Source organism: Apis laboriosa, unplaced genomic scaffold (genome assembly GCF_014066325.1).
Source record: "Apis laboriosa isolate Shangri-la unplaced genomic scaffold, ASM1406632v1 scaffold41_cov147, whole genome shotgun sequence".
In the NCBI taxonomy this organism is placed as follows: domain Eukaryota; kingdom Metazoa; phylum Arthropoda; class Insecta; order Hymenoptera; family Apidae; genus Apis; species Apis laboriosa.
Genome location: NW_025223220.1, coordinates 534,719 through 555,481, shown reverse-complemented (window position 1 = coordinate 555,481; position 20,763 = coordinate 534,719). Strand labels below are relative to the sequence as shown.

Here is a 20,763-nt window from a genome sequence, read left to right as displayed (position 1 = left end):
GCACGATCACGGCGTGTCTCTTAAAATCGTTGTTTATCAACGACAGCCACGGGCGAAGGATTAATCGCGATCTAACTTTGGGATCAGAGTCTAGCAGTGGAACGCGATGAAATTGCAGCGACGCATCCTGGTTACGAGAGAACGTGGTGGAGGTCTAAAATAAAAGCTGGAGATTCACGGCGCAGTTGGCACACGCGTCGATTAATACTCGTATTAATAGTCGCGTATCAGGGGCCAGTGTCCGCCTCTAGTGGATACACGATACGAAATATTCGGCCGGGATTTTTCACATTTTGCGGCCAATGTTTCGAACGAGGTGTATTAGTTACGATATACTAGTAACAAAAAATACCGGAACCCAATATATATATNTGCTCGAAGTTTGAAATTAATTAGTTACTTTTTCGATTGGATGAAACAAATGAACTATCGATTATTTTATTTACTTTGTAAAATGATAAATCGAATTTTCAAATTCGATTTTCTCGAAATTAATTTTTGAATGAAAAAAAAAAAATAAATTACTCCGTTGGTGTATTTTCATAGAATTATCTCTTATCGTATAATTTATTCGTATCTAATTGGAAAATAGATAGTTGTATTTATATTTTATTTTCTTTCTATTTATTTTTACAGATTATTACTTTACTTTGCAAAATATAATATAAAATCGAGTTTTCAAATTCGGTTTTCTCGAAATTAATTTTTAAATGAAAAAAAAAAAATTATTCCATATAACATTTTGACATAATATTTTCACATAATAGAATTATCGTCGATAATTTATTCGTATCTAATTGAGAAATGGATAGTTTCACTTGAAAATGAAAAAACGTTATTTCTATTTATTTTTGCACATAGAATCATCATACGACCGCTTGTACCACAATTTCAAAGACACCCTATATATAAAATATTCCATTCGATTATTTTCGAAGCTATTGACGATACTAAGAAAAATATTTCAGACAAGAACAGTTGAAACGAAATTATAATTAGTATAAGACACCCTATATATAAATAAGTATCTCACTCGATTATTTTCGAAGCTATTGGCAATACTAAGAAAAATATTTCAGACAACAACAGTTGAAACGAAATTATAATTAGTATAAGACACTCTATATATAAATAAGTATGCCTCGATTATTTTAATTATAAGTATCACTCGATTATTTTAATTATAAGTATCACTCGATTATTTTTGAAATTATTGGCGATATTAAGAAAAATATTTGAGACAACAACAGTTGAAACGAAATTATAATTAATATAAGACACCCTATATATAAATAAGTATCCCACTCGATTATTTTCGAAGCTATTAGCGATATTAAGAAAAATATTTTAGACAACAACAGTTGAAACAAAATTATAATTAATATAAATAGTTTTTTTCTAAGACATACGAAGGTCAACTTTGTTGATACAATTTAATATTCTCTTTCTACCTCTCTCTCTCTCTCTCTCTCACTAAACTTCGAGATCCAATAATTATTTAACTTAAACGAGACACCCTGTGTATAGTCGTACACGCGAAGCTCGATGTTACGTGTTACAGGTTTATCGAGGAATCTTCTCGGCATATTTTCCGTGTATGCACATCGCCGCATATTTTAGCTCGACGTATCCACATCGTTCAATCTCTTCGCCATTTTATTCCTTACCGTTAGCCGGGCAAAATTGCGAGACGGATCCCCGGCTATTCGGTCGAAATTCGCGCCAAGTGTAATTAAAACGCAGGGTGGCGCGCGGATCTGGCCGTCAGGGTCCAACTATCGGGAATTTTTCCCGTTCATTTCTCCTTGTATTCCATAGCTATATAAAAATATTCACGGCTATCTATGCGATCACTGTGATATTTTCGATTCAATATATATATAACGATATTGCTTTAACAAGTAAAATGCGTTAAAAAACAACTGTGAGAAAACATATATATATATATATATAAAATCGTACAATATGCCTTCCTATATTTCCGTACGAGTAATTAAATCCACTAGTAATTTGTGTTTACGATTACCTGAACTGAACGGCGAAGATTAACTAAACTAAACAAAAAATTTAACTATGTCGTTAAGTTTTCATTTGATCATTTAAAGTAATTGATGTTGGACGGGGAATTTTTAATTTTCTTCTTTTTAAAATTATCAATTCTTATTATTAATTTCAGTTTTATATTTAGGATCAGAAGGCATAGGAAATACGCAGGAATTTTAAATAGTGTAGAAAATTCATAGAGAACTCGCAATGAAATATTTAATAACATTGGGAAAATCGGTTGTTTCTGAACTGTTAGAAAATTGTCCTGTTATATATTCCCAAAGAAAGTCACTCGTTGCCAAAAAATATATATTCATCTTTTTTTTCTTTGCTTCGAAACGAAATTGAATGAATGAATTTTACCAATAAAAATAATATTTAATTTAAAAAAGATATTAATATTTAATATTTAATATTTAATTTAAAATAATATCTAGTTTATTTTCGTTTAGTTACAATAATTTCGATCTGCAAATTAGCGAATGTGTATTTGAATATAACGTGATAAGTACTTACATAAAATTAAACATATCTTTTTTTAATCTCTATCTCTATTTCGAATAATAGTTTATTATTTAAAATAAATTTTAAGTTTATACATTTGTATTGTAAAATTAACACTATATCATCAGTTTATGTTACATATTTTATGGAATAAAATCTTTTTCAAATTATTATAAAAATTATTACAAATTATTACAAATTACACATTAAACAAAATATTAATGTGAGATACATCATGAATATTGAATTGTAATTTTACTACAAGTATAAAAGAAATAGTTGATATTTATTATTATTTATAAATAATTTTGAAAAATACGATAATAAACAATCAAATCATGTTACCATTTTAAATAAATGACGAATTTTTACACTAACAATCATACGTCAGTGATCTAAAAAAATTATAGAAAGCTAGAATGAAATATCAAATTGATATAAAAAACTTTTAAGGAATATAAATATATTTAAACCTTAGGTTCTAAAATATCTTGAACTATCTTTTGTTCAAAATAACATAATTAAAAAAAGTTAAAAATAAAAATTAACAATGAAGAAACTAAATTAAATGAACTTAGAAAAAGTAAGAAGATAGAATAACTTTAATGAAAATTATAATGCATAAAATGTATCAAATTCACATAATACAATGCTCTCAATCCGATATATAATTTTCAATGTTATCAATTTACATTAATTTTATCCGGAAGAAAATCAAATTTATTCCATGATAATTGTAAAAATACTTGTAACAAATAGAATAATACAAAAATAATTTTAATTGCACAATTTATTTTACGAAACATTATAAAAAAAACTTAATTTTTAAATTAATTTAAATAACTCCATTCCCCCCTCCAACGACGCGTAAAAAATTTTTCAAGCAAGCACAATCGCCGATCACACAATTGTCATAAAAATGCTATCGTTTCAGGATATCGTTAGATTTGCAAAGGCTGAGCCGATTTTGAAGGATTACGTATCCTCCAATATTCACGATAATGGCCGCGTGACGTTGAAACGATATTCAACGTATCTATATCTACACCTACATCAGCGCAAATCAAATGTATATTGCATAAAATAGAATTAAAAAAAAAAAAAAAAAAAGAAAATATACAAACAGTAAAGGAATATCGAATATTCATCGGTTCGTCGCTTTATTTTAAACCCCTTTTATATTTAACCGCGCTTCATCGGCCGCCTGGCCACGTGTTACTTCTATTAATCGTTACAATAATACTCGAATCGTTGCTCTGCGTCCTCCTCGAAAGTTATTATTAAAGCTAAAACGAACGTGTGTTAAGGGAACGTATGTTTTCACCGTTCTGTTCATTTTGATTGGCCCCGGTACAAATTTGTCAATTTTAGATCAGATACGGAGGTAATCGTAAACTTTTCTTCGTTTCGTTGATCTGGCGATGACGGCGACCTCTGCTCTCATTCGGATTGTTTTCGTTGTTTCCCAATGTTCGAGAGACAAAGAAGGATGTATACGATAGCTCGCTCGGTTTCCAGCGATCGCACGATCTTATTGTGTTAATATATTACAAATGGTTTCGAAAGATAGAGGTTGGCGGAAAACACGATTTTTTTTTTTTTGGAGAGGAAATTAATAAAGAGAGACGTTTGTTATAAAATTTTTTTAAAAAAGTTATTATTAATCGGAAGAAAGGTTATTTTTTACCTAATTTTTTTCTAATTTTAATGAAATTTCAAAAAATTTTAAAATTATTTACGAATTCGCGATTTTTTATAGAAAATATCGGTTGTTTATAAAATTTTCATCGATCGATTTCAATGAAATTATAATAATTAAGATAAATCTTCATAATAATTCATATTTTAAATTTTTATCAAAATCTTCTTTCTTCGAGATCTTTTTACACGTCATTTAATCTTAACTTCTTAACAATTCGTTAGTTTCAGTCCTCCCTCCCCCCCAAAAAATTATCACGTTTTAAAAGATATATATATTATTTTTTTCAAGTAAAAATAGCTTATAGTTGATTCATAATCGAAGAAAAAACAAATCGTAAGATATTTTTTTCTCATACCACAAAGAAAACTCCTATATCTTACGATATATTTAATGTTACAATTAACAACAATGTTTGGACGTTAAGAGGAACGCCCTAACCTTAACCGATGTACGACGCAGAGGGGACGAAAAAGAGAAGAAAGAGAACGTTGCATCGCGATGAATAACACCCGGTTGCATTTCTACTCGGCATTAGCTAATTCAGAGCGCCACCCACGCTATTCCAGTCGCCGAATTTACACCGCGTGGGCGTCCATACGTGCACCTGACACTGCGTGTATTATGCCCCTCTCATAAAATAAATTAGCACCACACACCACAGTTAACCCAGCGTGACTGGTCGGATCTCCTTCTTCCCCATTCTCAATGAACCTTCTGAAAATTCAGTCACGGGCGGTAGATTATAATTTATAATTATAAGATTACAGGCGCGTTACGGGCGCCTGACTCGTCGATAATTGGAGAGCGTTATTGTATCGATAAACGGTAAATTATGATCTCGATAGAGAAATTATTCGGATTCGATCGGAATTATCGAGGTGGATAGATGGAGAGCGCATCCCATTCCCGAGAAACGAACGCCATTAATCTCTTCGCGAATGATTGATGAGACGTAGAACGAGAGAGAGAGAGAGAGAAAGAGGGAGAGAGAACTCCACGTGGAATTTTACCAAGTGATCGGGCTCTGTTGTGGCTTATGCGCAAAAGGAAACGATCGAGCAAGGCGCTCGTTATTCACCGCGTTGGACGAATTAAAGGAGCTGGAATTTTTGATGCACGCGCCCTAGTGAAATCACGTTGAAACGTTCGCGCAAGCGTGGAAAATGGAATATATCGTCTAATTCGTCTGTTTACTCTGACTATAGGCTCGAATAATAGGCCAACGCTATCTATTTTTCTAGTTAATTCTTGGGTATCAATTATCTTAAAATAACAATAAAACAAAATCTGCTATCTCCAATCTGAATTAACAATAATAATATCGATTCGAATATTTCTTCACACTTTATATTCTTGTAATATCTTCAACTTTTCTAAATTTACTATTGATAATTGAATAATATACTTAGAATAAAATATAATCAGAACACACTTGAAAATGAACGATAATTATTCAGAATACATAATATAACATTATCGATAAACGTTTCAAAAATTAATCGACAATTAAAATGTAAAATGTACTAATTTTCCTTTGCAAGGAGGCCTTGGAACAAGGCAACAAGAAAGAATTAATCGCGACTTCCTGGCTACTCGACGAGATTTGTCAGTGAGAAAAAAAAAACTATATAATCAGAACACTTGAAAATAAAAAATAATTATTATAATATTATCGACATTTTAAAAATTAATCGACAATTAAAATTTAAAATGTACTAAATTCCTTTGCAAGGAGGCCTTGGAAGAAAAGAGTTAATCGCGACTTCCTGGCTATTCGACGAAATCTCTCGATGGAAGAAAACAAAAAAAGAAACAAACTATATAATCAGAACACACTTGAAAATAAACGATAATTATTCAGAACACAAACGTTTCAAAAATTAATCGACAATTAAAATGTAAAATGTACTGAAAATTGGAAAACTCGATCAATTGTTTTCCTCTTTCTTTTCGTAGGCTTTGGAACAAGAAAGAGTTAATTGCGACTTCCTAGCTATTCGACTAAATCTATCGAGGGGAGAAGAAAAAGAAAAAAAGAAACGGCGCGCAAAAATCGCGAAATCCCCTCCCGAAAAGATTTTTAATCAGAGAGGGGGAGGACCTAGTTTTCGCCTAGCCTAGGCCAGAGTTACGTCTTCTTGCGTCTGAAGGCTATGGCAACAATCGCGCATTGTCCCCTCTCCCTCCCCCCTCCCCTCCGCCATTTTGTTCGCGATATCAAACGGCAAGGGGGCGCGAACGCGAGCAATCCCCGTCCACGGGGGTCATTAATAACAGCCGAGAAATCTCTTTGTGGAAACCTGCCTTCGTTTTCATGTTGATGAAATTGCCTTTGAATCGTGGACTTGACGCGCTGAGAACGAGAAACATCGACTCGCTTTTTCAACTCGCGAGGGAGAAAAGGCTGTTTGAATAACAGCCGGTTTTGTAAAGACAGCATATCTCGATGCATTTGCGCTCGTTGAAGAAGGTTGCTGCTAGTTTCGATAAGTCGTTGGATAATAGAAATTGTATCACGGTAATGGATGGAATTAGTCGAGGGAATAAAGTAATCTTTGAGTCTCGTTCTTCTTAAATACGATGAATGAGAAGATTATAGCAGAATGCTTTGGTATTATTCGTTAAAGTGTCGGAAAAAAATAATATATATATTCGAAATTTGTTTATAAAAATGATCGCAATTTTCATGATGTAACAAAATGTGTTTCATCGATTTTTTCAAAAGTTTCGCATTATCGTGTTATCATGTTGTATTTGCTCCAAAAAACATTGGAAAGATTTAAGATATTTGGATAACTTTTTCGTTAAATATTGATTAAAAAATGTACTTGAATCTACCTAGATTCGACTTGCGATATCGACGATTAACGTAACAATTAATTTACCAGATATCAAAGATAAGATTGGAGAATATTTCGGGAGAAAAATTGCAAAAATTCCGGCCGAAATTCACGCGCGCCAATAACAATTTAAATGTTACAAGTTTATTTCAACGCGGTCGTCTCGTTACACGCCACAATGGCCCCTTTTTTCGCTCCATTATGCCCCTCTTCTTTTCACGCTCTCCTCCTTTCCTTCCTCCGCACGAGACAACTTTTTAAGGTGGATTCAGTTCTTGTCATGATGCACAGATCTAATCACGAAGTCGATAACGAAAAGGTGGACGTTCAAATAAGTAGCAGATGGAAAAATGAAAATCGTTTCAAACTTCGTCGAATCGGCGTATCGTCACGCTTCATCTTCTCCCTCATCTCTTTCATTTTGAATCGTTACGTGGGAAAATTCGATCGATTAAAATAAGCAAGATTTACGCAATTTTCAGAGATCAATTTGTTGGAAAACTTGAGAAGAAGCGAGAAAGGGAAATTCGATTACGAAACGAAATTCAAAACAAAACTTTCTCCAAGTTAAATATATATATATATTTAGGTGGAAATTTTTCAGGGAAATTTTCGAAATTTCATTTTTTTTTTCTTTACTTTCAATCGACGCGAGATCTCCGTCAGTGGAGAAATAAGAAAATATCGACAAAATGATGGACGATGATACGAAGAAATTCTTTAAATTAATCCAAGATTAATCGTAGAGATTATTTTTAATCGACACTCGTGTCACACACAGACAGCATGCACTACGAATAAATAGATTCAATAATGCTCCAACGAAGCTTCCAACAGTGGGACACTACTGGGTTCGCTTGTTTCTGCCTATGCACAGCCGCCTCGGTTAGTCTTGGATTCGAAATTAACCGACTTTTTTACTTTTATATTTTACCTTACGCTTGCCAACACTGCGAGTAGTTGAGATTATAGATTACATGTTGCAACGCTGTACAGTAATGGTCGAATTTTATTACGATGGGGGAGCCACGTGTCGCTCATCAGAAACACTCGAGAGCCTTTCTTCGATAGCGGCGGAATCGTAAACTTTCTCTCTCTCTCTCTCGCACGTGTAATCTCTTTTTCGAAAAATGGCATTGCTATAAATAAATACTACCGATGAAATTTCTTTTTAAATTTTCTAACGATGAATGTGTAAAAGTTGAATAATTTGACGAAATATTTTTATTTAGAAATGGAAATTGACAAAATTAAATGTCTTTTTACTTTTTACTCGGAGGGAAAATTCGAGTTTAAGTGTTTATTAAATTTTGGAAGAACGAAAGGAAACCGAGGCGTCTGTGCATCTATTACGCTCTAGTCTCTTGGCAACCTCTAGCTTTAACGAAGCTTTCGAGACTTTTAAGAGGCTTCTAGTAATAATTCGAAAGCGTGACAAGCTGTGGCACAATCACTTACCAGTTCTCCAATATGCCGACGTTCGAGAAGTTTGGCGGAAAGCTCGCGGCCGCCATCGGTGGTCGCGGCTATACCCTCTGTCTGTCCTGTCACTTCCGAGACTGTTCACGATTTTGACACGCCGCTGGAACGAGATAAGATCGGCTCGTTAGTCTTTTAAAGAAATCTCTTTTCAACCCATTTTCAACTTCTTAAGTAGTTCTTAAGAGCGTAATTAAAAAAGAAAAAAAAAATCCTCAAAAAAAATTTAGCATTCAAAGAGGCAGAAAAGTCTCTCTCTTTTAGCAAAGAATATGATATATTTAATTCCAAGCAATTGGGAAGAGACAGATCATTTTTCTTCAAGATTGAATTAAATAAAAGTTAATGAAAGTAAAATGTAAATATCTTTTTCTTATATCGAGTAAATAATATGTTGTTGTGTATGATAAATAAAAATTATGTAATACCTTTTTTTTAAAATTAAACGTGTAAAATATAGAATTTGAATTTAATTACATAAAAAGTTCCATTTATTTAAGATAATAATACTTATTTGAAATTTTACATTAGAAATATTTGTAAATGTTTTAAATTTATACATATAAAACTTAATCTATTATGTAGATTTAATATAGATGAGCAATATTCAAAAATAAGTTAAATATAAAACAATAATAGCATGGAATATATTAAATTATTCCAATTTAATATATTCTTAATTAATAACTTTTTTTTTAATTAAACGCGTAAAATATAAAATTGAGGAAATAATTTTCTTTTCTATTTATATCTTATTTCGTTCTATTATTTATTTACGAGCTTGAATTTAATTATATAAAAAGATCCATCTATTTCAGATAATAATAGCTATTTGAAATTTTGCCTTAGAAATATTTATAAATGTTTTAAATTTATAGATATGCAAAGGAATTTGATTAAAAACATGAAATACTTAAACGTGATAATATGTATTACTTATAAGAATTATTTGCTTCAAGAAATGACGAATCTAATGGGAAAAAATCTAACCTAACTTAAACTAATACATAGATTTAATACAGATTCGAAAGGAAGAGATAGATAATTCGACATTATCGAACAAAAAAGATCTAAACTATAATAACCTAAAAAAAAAGTTGATATAATTTCATACTCGATGAACCAGGTCAGAAATGTACAACCCTCTAACCAATAACAATTAACAGAAAGATAAGATCCTCGTAAAAAATTATTACCCGACTCTCGTTCTCTCACGTTACTCTACTCGAAACGCGTGTGACGCGAGAAGAGCCATCTTACCATCTCGAAAGATCGCGAGAAGAAGATCGTCGAATAAGAAGAAGAATAACGATAAAACAGTTTCCTGAATTTACCGACTAATCTCGGTAAATTCTCGGTAAATAAGGGGACGATGCTCGTTATAGTCGAGAAGAAAATTGACGGATACACGGTTAGGGGAAGGGGGGAGCAGGGGAAATGATGATTGTCACCGATATATACATTCCAACACTCGAAGCGCGTCGTTACGCTTTAGACACACGTATTCGCCACAACTGAGAAAAACTTTCTCACCTCTCCTCCTTTTCTCGCATTATTATCTCTCTACTTTCGGCCGGGTCCGCGTCGCGCACCGGTATCGGTAATGAACGATCTATTGTGCCGGTAGGTGCTCTTTCAGACGGCAAAAGAGGCGAGGTAAGGGGACGGGGGTGTGCAACCGGAGGAGAACGAGAACGAGAAAGAGAAAGAGAGAGAGAGAGAGAAAGAGGGACGGTATATAGAAGAGGTATGAAAACGGCACTCGTTAATGGATTCCTACCAGACTCTTTCACCCGTTTCTCTCCCTTTCCCTCCGTATCGGTTGTTCCTCTCGCCCCCCTCTTTTTCTTTCTTCTCTTCGTTCTCTCTCACCTACTTTCATTTTTTCTCTCTCTCTTTCTTCCCTCCCCGGATCCTTTATATTTTTTCCCTCCCTTCTCAACAACCGTTTTTATCTCACGCGCCCCCCTTCCCCGCCTCCCCTCCCTTTCGACGGGGCCCTCCCCCGGTTTTCCTCGCTTTACAAACTCGCTTCTTGTTTCTTCTCTCTCTCTCTCTCTCTCTCCTCTTCCTCCTCCTCCTTCTCCCGAGTTCTTCTTGACTCTTCTTCTTTTAACCAGTCGGTAGCCGGCCAAGTTGTTGCACGTCGCGTAACAACCCCCGTTCCCGGGGGTTGTTCTTTCGTTATCGCGGCTAGATTTATCTGTCTCTGTGCAATTCTCTCGCGCAGGTAGGAAATAAGATAAACGGATACGAGGAGGAGGAGGGTGGATCGTTTTATCGTGCTCGGTTTACCGCTCGGTCCATCGTGGCCGAGGAATGATACGACACCAATGATACGAGAGAGGAGTGTGGATGGGAAAATGGCNATGGCGGGGAAGGATTGGTCAGAAGGTTGTTGGTACCGAAGAGGAAGGAGAGAAAGAGAGAGAGAGAGAGAGGAAAGATTGATATGGAAAAATGGAACGAACGAAGGTGGGTGGGTGGGTGGGAAAAGCGACGATGATGATGATGATAGGGGGAGGAGGGGGGAGGGAGAGAAGATTGTTACCAAGAGGAACCGGCGTGCATCTAGGCAATGCTTCGGGCTGATTCTCGTGCGCGTCGCCTATTGTTCCCTGCGTTTCGAGCCGGTCGATATCGCGTTAAAATTGTAACGAGATTCCATTTTGGAACGAGTCGAATCGTCCCCCCCCGAACGACGAATCGATGCCTATCTTTGAATAAACTCGATTCCCCCATCCCCTTCTTCAATAGCGGTTTTCCGCGCGCAGTGCCACGCGACTTGCTGCTGGTAGTCGCGCGCACTACTTTTCTTTTTTCTTTTTTTTTTTTTTTTCGATTTTGTGTTTTTAGACGTATAGCGAGATAAATTGTATTTATACATTAGCGTATTTTATATATTATATAATATAATATATAATATAATAATATATATTATACATTACATAATACATACATAATAATATATATTATACATTACGTAAGATGTTAATTCGCAGAAAGTCTGGAAGGTCATAATATTATTTGCGTGACGATGAAGTGAGAATATTCGTTCAAATTGTTTCGACGAATCAAATTCGATGGAAATGCACTTTTAAAAAAAAACAAATCATTGATTCTAAATTTAACATTAAAATCACGCGAAAATTATAAAGAAAGTTGTAAAATCATCGAGAGAGGATAGAAGGATACAGCGGGTCTCTCCAAGTTCATTTTAAAACAATCCCCGATAAGATTTATCTCTACATTAATTTCTATATAATATACATTTATATAAATTATATAAATTATATAGAAAAATTTATTAACCTTCGGATAATATTTCTATATTATTATATAAATTATAATTTTTATATTAAAAATATAATGTTTTATATAAACTATATAAAAAAATTTATTAACTTTCAGAGATTTCTATAATATTTCTATATTATATATATTATTACATATTATATTATATATATTATATTATATTCTATATATTATAGAAATTATAATTTTTTATATTAAAAATATGTTTTTAATAATTAAATTTAATTTATTAAATAAAAAGAAATATAGATTTTTTTAAATCTTGTATATAAAATTATAGAAGTTTTATTTATATTCTATAATATTTTTTTAAATTAAATTATTTAATTATATAATGTTTTATATATATAGTTTCCGAATTATTCCGGGTTAGAAACAGTTAAAATCCTGTTTTCTATATTAAAAGATTTTATCATTCTATCTTATTATTATTTAAACGTCTCGTCAAGAAACAAAGGATGACCAATTCGCGAAACTCGAGGAGGAACAGCACGAAGTAGTGTAACAGACGCAGAATTAAAAAACGCCTCGAGAATGCGAAAATGTCGATAAGGAAGGAATCGCAACAACTATATTTAGATTATTCGCAATGATGGATCAAAGCTCGCGGCGTTTCTTTTCTTTTGGGCAAACAAACAAACAATTTTACGCAATTCGAGGATCGATATCGCAAGTATGCGAATATTCCTGGATGCCTGGATTACGTTTCTCGCGCGATTCGAATTAAACCGTCTAATGGGAGAATTATTTGACAGACTGCTCTATTCCACGTCATAATAAATGGATCACCTCTCTCTGAATTTCATTCCGAGGATTTCAGGTTTTGTCGGGATTGTCTCTCTTCAGAAATGGGATTAATCCACGGGATCCACCCGTGGAGCAAGTGTAACCGACCGAGCCGAATTTTCTTTCCCTTTCGAATTTCTTCCTTCGTTCGCGCGAAATTAAGATAAAAATGTAGGGAAATTAAGATAAAATGCGGTTTAACAGCGGCGTTAAAGTTGGAGTAAGAAATGGAGGGAGGAGGGTGGAGGGGATTGTATAATGATCGAGGCGAATTCCATCCTTCGAAATAGATTAATTTTCGTACGGATTTTCGATAAAATTCTATATAATACATATATATAAAATTCCTGTTCATTTTTCCATGAAATTATTACATAACGCGAGAAAAAATTAGGATCTCATGCGCGACGAAATTTAATTGCAATTTTTATCAATTTATGATAATACGTAATATCTTATTATTTATTTATCTATCTTTTTAATTTATTAAAACGCACGTACGAATCATCAATCATCGCATCAGTCGATTCAAAGAAGAGAAATTCTGTACATTTGACAAGAATAAATATATACGATGAAATAGAATTGATAAAAATTATCGTATTTGAGAATATCGAAAATTTCAACCGACTTTTGAGATAACTATATAACTTAACTCCAATCTAACTAATATACCAAATATCCGTTCATTTTTAAAATCACAAAAACATAGAAAGATACAGATATATGCCTCGAATTAAAAAAATTAAAAGAATTAAACTACGATACGAGAACCAAATTCCGTCCAATTTTTTCGGATAATTTAATTTCGCTCGAAATTTTTTTTCTCGATAAAAACTCCAAATCCCTTTCTACGAGATTATAAAAAACACGCACCCGCTCGCTCCGTGCAAATGCGGAAACGGGATGGAATCCATCGGAACGTTCCAACGAAATTCGAAAATCTCAAAAACCGGATCGATGGAGGGGGGAGGGGGAGAGGGGTAGAGCGCTAATTAGCGGGCGGATCGCGGAAATGCGAGAAACGGGGAAACGACGAGGTATGTAGAAAGCGATGAAGCCACGAAATTCGGCATCGATCGCCGCCATTGTCCGCCACCATTGTTTGTCGGCTCGCGCGTCGTTGATAAGGGTTGCGATTCGCGTTTCACGGCATTATCTTTGAAGGATAGTCGGCAAAACGGGGGTGGAGGGGGGTGGTGGTGGATTCTTTGTTTTCGTCACGGTTCATCGATCGTTTCGAAACGCCCGCGCTCAGTCTGTCTGTCTGTCTGTCTGTCTGTCTGNTCTCTCTCTCTCTCTCTCTCTCTCTCTCTCTCCGATATTAATTGGAGGACGTTGTATCCAATCCTCGAACGCGTATCTTTCTTTGATTTCGATGACTCGATTCGATCGCACGTTGATTTGCGGCTAATTTGAACATGAAATTTACGAAATTTTATTGAATCGATCGGGAATATTACGAATTTTTATATTTTCTCCTCGAATTTTTTCTCGTCGCGTTTTTTTTTTTTTCTCAACAGAACGAATATTTTTTCGATTCGATTAGTTTGAGCAATTGAATTATGGAAAATTCGTACAAATAAATTGAAAATTGAAGAGATTGTAACGAAATTACGAATTTTTTTGGATTCGATTAGTTTCAGCAGTTGAATTATGGAAAATTCGTACAAATAAATTGAAAATTGAAGAGATTGTAACGAAATTACGAATTTTTTTGAATTCGATTAGTTTCCTCCGTCGAATTATTGGAAAATTTGTACAAATAAATTAAAAATTGAAGAGATTGCAAATTACGAATATTTTTGAATTCAATAAATTTCATTCGTTGGATAATTCGATATATAATTAAAAGTTCAGTAAATTGATAGAGATTGGTAAATTGGTGAATTTTCTTGTCAAGTTTTTTTCCTTTTCTTTTTCTTGCACAAATAAAAGAGATAATAACTCAAGTTCGAGTAACTTACAATAAGAGAGAGAGTCGGTAAGAAAGCGGGAGGGGGGGAGGGGAGAGGAGGGAGAGTTTTTTGACGGGGCTATTCGCGATGGATTCACACCGTTCGCCGCGATCAGAGGGGGCGATAATTCAAATTCTTCATAACTCGGTTCGAAACTCATTTGCGCGAATCCTCGCCGGGCCCATCCACAACTTTCGAAACGAGCAACTTTTGATCGAGCGACATGCACGCATACAAACACGCAAACCGAACTGTCTGTCGCTCAGAGGAGACTGAGCAAGATCGATACAAACACCGTCAAATCCGTCAAAAAAGGACGAAAAAATTTTCTTCTTATTCCACGTAAATAAATAAAGTGACGATGACTTTAATCATCATTAACAAAAGCGTCGATATCGAAATATATACTTGTTCGAAATAAAATCAATTTGAATAATTTATTTGAAACTTTGTTAAAACGTTTTATATATATATATATATATATATATATATATTCCAATATTTCTTATTTTAATAAGTAGAACTATGAGCTTACGAAAACAAAACGCTATATAGTATAATTAAATGCTTAATATTTTGAAATCTTATGTACACAGTTTACTTTAAATCATATAATTTACTCATAATATACATCAGCATAAAATAATTTAGCAAGCCAATGAATATTTTCTCATCCTACATTTGTGCACTATTTATTTATTTATAAATTTTTATTATTTATAAAATTTCTTCTACATTATATCAAAAAGAAAAACAACGAGACGAAATGCGAATGATAAATAAGCGTGGATTTAACATTCTAATTATATTCCATACATCGCTTTTTAAAAACCGTCTAAGCACATCTTCAAGCCGTGGAAAAAAAAATAAATTGAAAAAAAAATACAATTCGCACAAAGCAATAGCAGTGGAAAAATTATTATAATTATACTCGAGAAATGCGCTATTTAAAAACAACGTGGAGACAATGAAGATTGATTCCTGGATTTTATTCGTATATATCTGGGAATTAATGTATCGTAACATCTTGATAATTCTATTCTTATTATAGACATAGTGGCGTAGAGAAACTGGCAACTGTCCAAATGAAACATCTGATCGGCCCAGTTCGAAATAGACGATCCTACCAGGTTCGTGAAAATAGCCGAATGAAAGTCTTCGATTCACCAAATTGCTCAATATATACATATACATATATACATATATATATATATATATATTTATAAAATGTTTAAAGAACGCGTCGACGATTTTTCGATACGCTGGATAAGATGATTCATTCGACGAATTTGATCATAGATCGCGAGTTAAAGCGTAACGAAAATTTTTGCTCCCGCAGCGCCGCGTTGTCTGACCATCACGTTCCCCGTCTACTTACCCTCACGCGACTTCGAACAAACCGTGTGCCCACGTGATTGCTCCACCAATCACGAACTAAATTTTATCCACGCGATATATGTATGTACGTGTCAACGAAGAGCACAAGTGAAGCTACGTTCGATGAAGAATTGTCGATATTTTAAATGTGTATATATATATATATATATATATATATATTCGTAGAGATGGAAAAATATCGAATAACAATCAAATTAGATAATATTTATAATATAATATTTATAATATAAATATCCTTTGAATTTTCATCGTCCAATTCTAATTTGGTGGATATTTTAAAGAAGCAATACGAATAATTATTTAGATTGATTTATCGATAAAATTTGCAAAAGTTAGATATTAATTTATTATTATCGGTCTTATCCCATGAAAGAAACATAATAGGCGATATATTAATGACATAAATGATATAACGATATATTAATAATAGAAAATTTAAAGGAATTATTTATTTATTTATTTATGATAAAAATGTAATAAAGATCGAATCTTAATAAATTTGGTTATCATCTAACAAACGTGAATAGATTTAATTATAAAAATATATTGATTGATCTTTTGCAGTTATTAGTCAATTGTTATATGAGATAAAACTGAGTCAATGTCGACACATGATCAATTTAAAAAAAAAAAATAATAATTTTCAATACACGATTATTTATATTAAAATTCTGTTAAAGACGAGAGATTTTCAGGATTCAGGATTGCCATTCGCATCATTTCGAAATAAGAAACGTAAGTCTGGGTTAAAATAGGCAGATTATTATATCCATATCCTTTGTTCGAAATCGGGGAGATGGGAGATTCGAAAAATAAGCGAGAAGCCATAAATATTTATATCTGTCCAGAATCATTCGACAGATGGATCGTTGGTGATGGAACAAAAGCCTCTATACACGTTCATCATATGCGTGTTACATATCGATTCAGAAGTAAATGGGTTTCAAGCTGCAATGGCTCGTAATGTTGGAAATGGTAGAAATGATGTGTTTCCATTGAATCAAACCCGTCATCTCGAACCAATGCCACGCAATGCAACGTTACAACATCTATCACAAGCTTCTCAAAACATTACATGTCATTCCATTCTTTTCTTCAAGGAACTTTGTTGCTCGACCTTATAATTTGCCGCCATCTTGAGCAACTTGATAGTCGACTCTCCGTGTTCTTCGTGTTTATTTCTTTGAGAACAAGGACAAGTTGAATAATATATATATATAAATACAAAGGAAAAAATTAAATAATGCTTTGCTATTTTTTTTTTTTAATTATATCAAACGAATTCGAATATTTTTCGATTATCAAAAAGTAGAAGAAAATTAATGAAAACGATTGTTTTTCTAAGAAAAAACGTTGATTTCGACTCGAAATTTTTGAACGAAACTTGTATACGCATGTGAAAACTAGAAAATACGATCCTTTAAATATTTTTTTGACAAAATTTTATATTGAAATTTATGACAAAGTGTTTTTCATATCGTCGTTTTACTATATTGTTATATTGTTGCAAGATTATATTGCTTATGCTCGTTTGCATTGTTGTAAATTATGACATATATATATATTTTTTTTTAATTGTTTTGCACAATTCTTTGTGGGATTTTTCACGGTTGAAAAGACAAAAGAGAAACTGTTAACAAGAGATATGTAATACGATAATTTTTGTTAGACATTATTTTATTTTTCTGTTTTTTATTTTTTATTCATTTATAAATTTTATTAAAAAGAAAAGAAGAGAATTTTACAATACTTTAACTACAAAATAGAAAAATGGAAATAGTTTTGTCCGAATATTATCTAACTTTTTTTATTATACACGTTCACATGTTGATTTTTCACTTCCTTGATTTCTCTCTCACTCTCTCTCTCTCTCTCTCTCTCTCTCTCTCTCTCTCTCTCTCAAAAAAGAGAACATATTACCTATACAAATTTTTGTTATAATATAATTTTTGTTAAAATTAAAAAAAATAAATGTGATCACGAATCTAACTCTAGAAATTTATCCTAATAAATAAAATAATAAGAATAAAATTCCAATGGAACATAAAATTACGTATCTTTTATATCAAATAAATTGTCTCCTTCTCTCTTTTAAATTTTATAAAAAAAAAAAATAATATATATAATAATATATAATAATCTGTAAACTTAATATAATAATCGTTTATGTAACAGTTATGCCAGGATAAGACAATTGACTCGAAAGAGGGAATATCAAGAGCCTCACGGAGCTCAGGAGGAATTGAACCGGTACTTCCAACCGCTGGTTCAGCAACCTTTCACCAATAGTGGATTTTTCCAACTTGATTCTTTTCCAAGTGTGTAAGTTTACAGACCGGTTATCGGCGCATAAACGTATATGGTAACCTCTCCGCAAGCTGAGAGTCCACGATTAACTAACTTGGCCTCCGTTGGCGTTTACGCGTTAAATGCAATTCCGCGAGGCGAGGCGAAAAAACAACGAGGAGGGAAATTTCAGAAAATTCGATGACGTATAACTTCCTTATGGCGTTCGATTAATTTATCGACCGTCCCCGAAAGGGATACTCACTCGGCAGGTAAAAGTAGTTAAATGTCCCGTTTACGACTGACAGTTTACGGTCGGTTGTTTGATTGGAAACAAGTATTCGAGGGAGTTACGATATTCGTCGCGCGAAAAAAAAAGTGTATAATAACAGAGAACAATTTAATCGAAATAAATTATATTCGTGTTATTACGTTCATTAACACGTTGACTGCCACGCGTGTTTCTAACGAAATCTCCTTCCGGCCACGTGGTGCGCCACTGTACTCAAGTATACTCAGTGCTTCTACCAATATTTTAGTAACGCGAGTCTGATGGTCGCAAGAATCATGTCTCGCATCATTTGTTTCCAACGTTACTGTTCGCGTCCGAAAATATAAGTATTGATAATAGTAATTGTATTGACAATAGTATTAAATAGTAATACTGATTTATATAGTGTATTTTGGATATTTTAATTTGGATAATAATTTGGATAATATGAATGCCCTTCGACTAGTCGTAACAAATATACTTCTTAGTTGTGGATTATATATAAATTATTCGTGTGGCTTGTCTATTAGAGACCAATGTCACAGCAGGTAATCGTGTCCGATATGTCAGAGCACGATATGTTCATAAACTATCTAATTGTCGTGATACCCAAAATTAAAAGATTTAGAGAATTATCAGCTGCAAAATTATTAGGATTATTTGAAAATACAAAAATCTTGTCAAAATCTTCAACGGAGTCAACATAATATCGGAAAAATAATTCTGGTATAAGTATTAATTTGTATGCAAATTATCTTCGGATAAAAGACGACAAACGAACCGATCAAACGCACGAAGGAATTAAAAAAAGACAACTTTTTGTCCAAATTGTCCTCAAATCAATCTCAGCCTTGTATAGAATGTTTTAAAATTTTACGTTCAAAATAATTTTTTTATTATTTTTATAATAATTTAATAGTTCTTAGTTGTGAATTGTATATAAATTATTCGTGTGGTTTGTCTATTATGTGAGATCTTTCACAATGTTACAGCAGGTAATCGTGTCTGATGACCATTTGAGTATCATCTTGTAGGATATTAAATTTATTTTGGGTTTAGTATTCTGATTTTTAGTGAAAATAAAGGTATGCATGGGTGGGATACGATGGGTTAAACACGAGAAGAAATTTCTTTGGAGGAGGAGTTTGGGAAAGGAGGGGAATGAGATAAACTTACAAAAGTTTTATTATACACTTCTGTTTCGAATACAATTTCTAAGAATTTTTTTCTACAACCGGGATAACAGGAACGCTTATTAAATTGAATCTTTTTTAAGGCGAAAAGTTTCGAGAAGTTACGTATATTATATAATCAAATTACGAATTATCTTTGGTTAATCCGATCTTTTAGAGAAATCTTTTCGAAAAATCTAAAAGTCAAAACAAATAAACGAATAATACGAAAATTGCGGTATGCAAAAATGTTAATTGATATTTAGTTATTAAGCGCACGTCAAATATTTGCCTCTCTACGCAACATCGCTATCCCATTTCCCGTTTTTCTTTTTTTTTTTTCTTTTCTTTACCTCATCTCAGGCAAATTTAAATTTTCCTCGTAAATAAGCTTCATTTTCGATCTTAAACCTATAATACAATCTTCCAAAAGCGGACGGACACCTTAACACCTTAAAACATTTTATTATCTCAAACATTCTCTATCTCTCTTGACTAAATTTCCCCTATTCAATTAAATAATTCCTCTCTGAAATAATTCAACGAGAAAGAGAGAGAGAGAAAGAGAGAGAGATAGTGAAGAGGGGAAGATGGAAATTTTGAATCTAAGCGAAGAAAAAGAAGAATCGCGAATCTATCCCTGTCTCGTCTTCCTTGTTTTTATTCCCTCAGTCATCGTCAAACGGGGTTGCACGGGCGCCAGGATGACTGTCTCTCCCTCCTCCCTCTCCCCTCCCCTCGCCCCTACGTGCTATCTTTTTTGGTGATCTTCCAACTTCGAACTTCCGGCTCCTTGGCCGAAATTCAAGTTACGTTCGCGCGACAACGTACGCGTTATACTACACCTTTCGCGGGAGAAGAATTACGTGAATTTTCGAATTCGAATCGAAGACACGGAGAGATTTTTCGACAATGAGAGATAAGCGAAGTGCAATCTCACCATCTCTCTCTCTCTCTCTCTCTCTCTCTCTCTCTCTCTCTCTCTCTCTCTCTCTCTCTCTCTCTC

The 20,763-nt window shown here is 33.2% G+C and overlaps 1 protein-coding gene across 5 annotated transcripts in view; it reads right to left on the bottom strand.

The window, feature by feature from the left end:
- LOC122716049 (RNA-binding protein Musashi homolog 2) overlaps window positions 1-20,763 on the bottom strand; it is a 190,594-nt gene that overhangs the window by 71,788 nt on the left and 98,043 nt on the right. For all 5 annotated transcript variants that reach the window (XM_043938751.1, XM_043938753.1, XM_043938747.1 and 2 more), the window contains exon 3: window positions 8,551-8,674. Coding sequence is in view for 3 of the 5 variants with exons in the window: in XM_043938747.1 (XP_043794682.1) it covers window positions 8,551-8,606 (56 nt within the window). In the remaining 2 variants the exon portion in view is untranslated. The remainder of the gene's footprint in view (window positions 1-8,550; window positions 8,675-20,763) is intronic.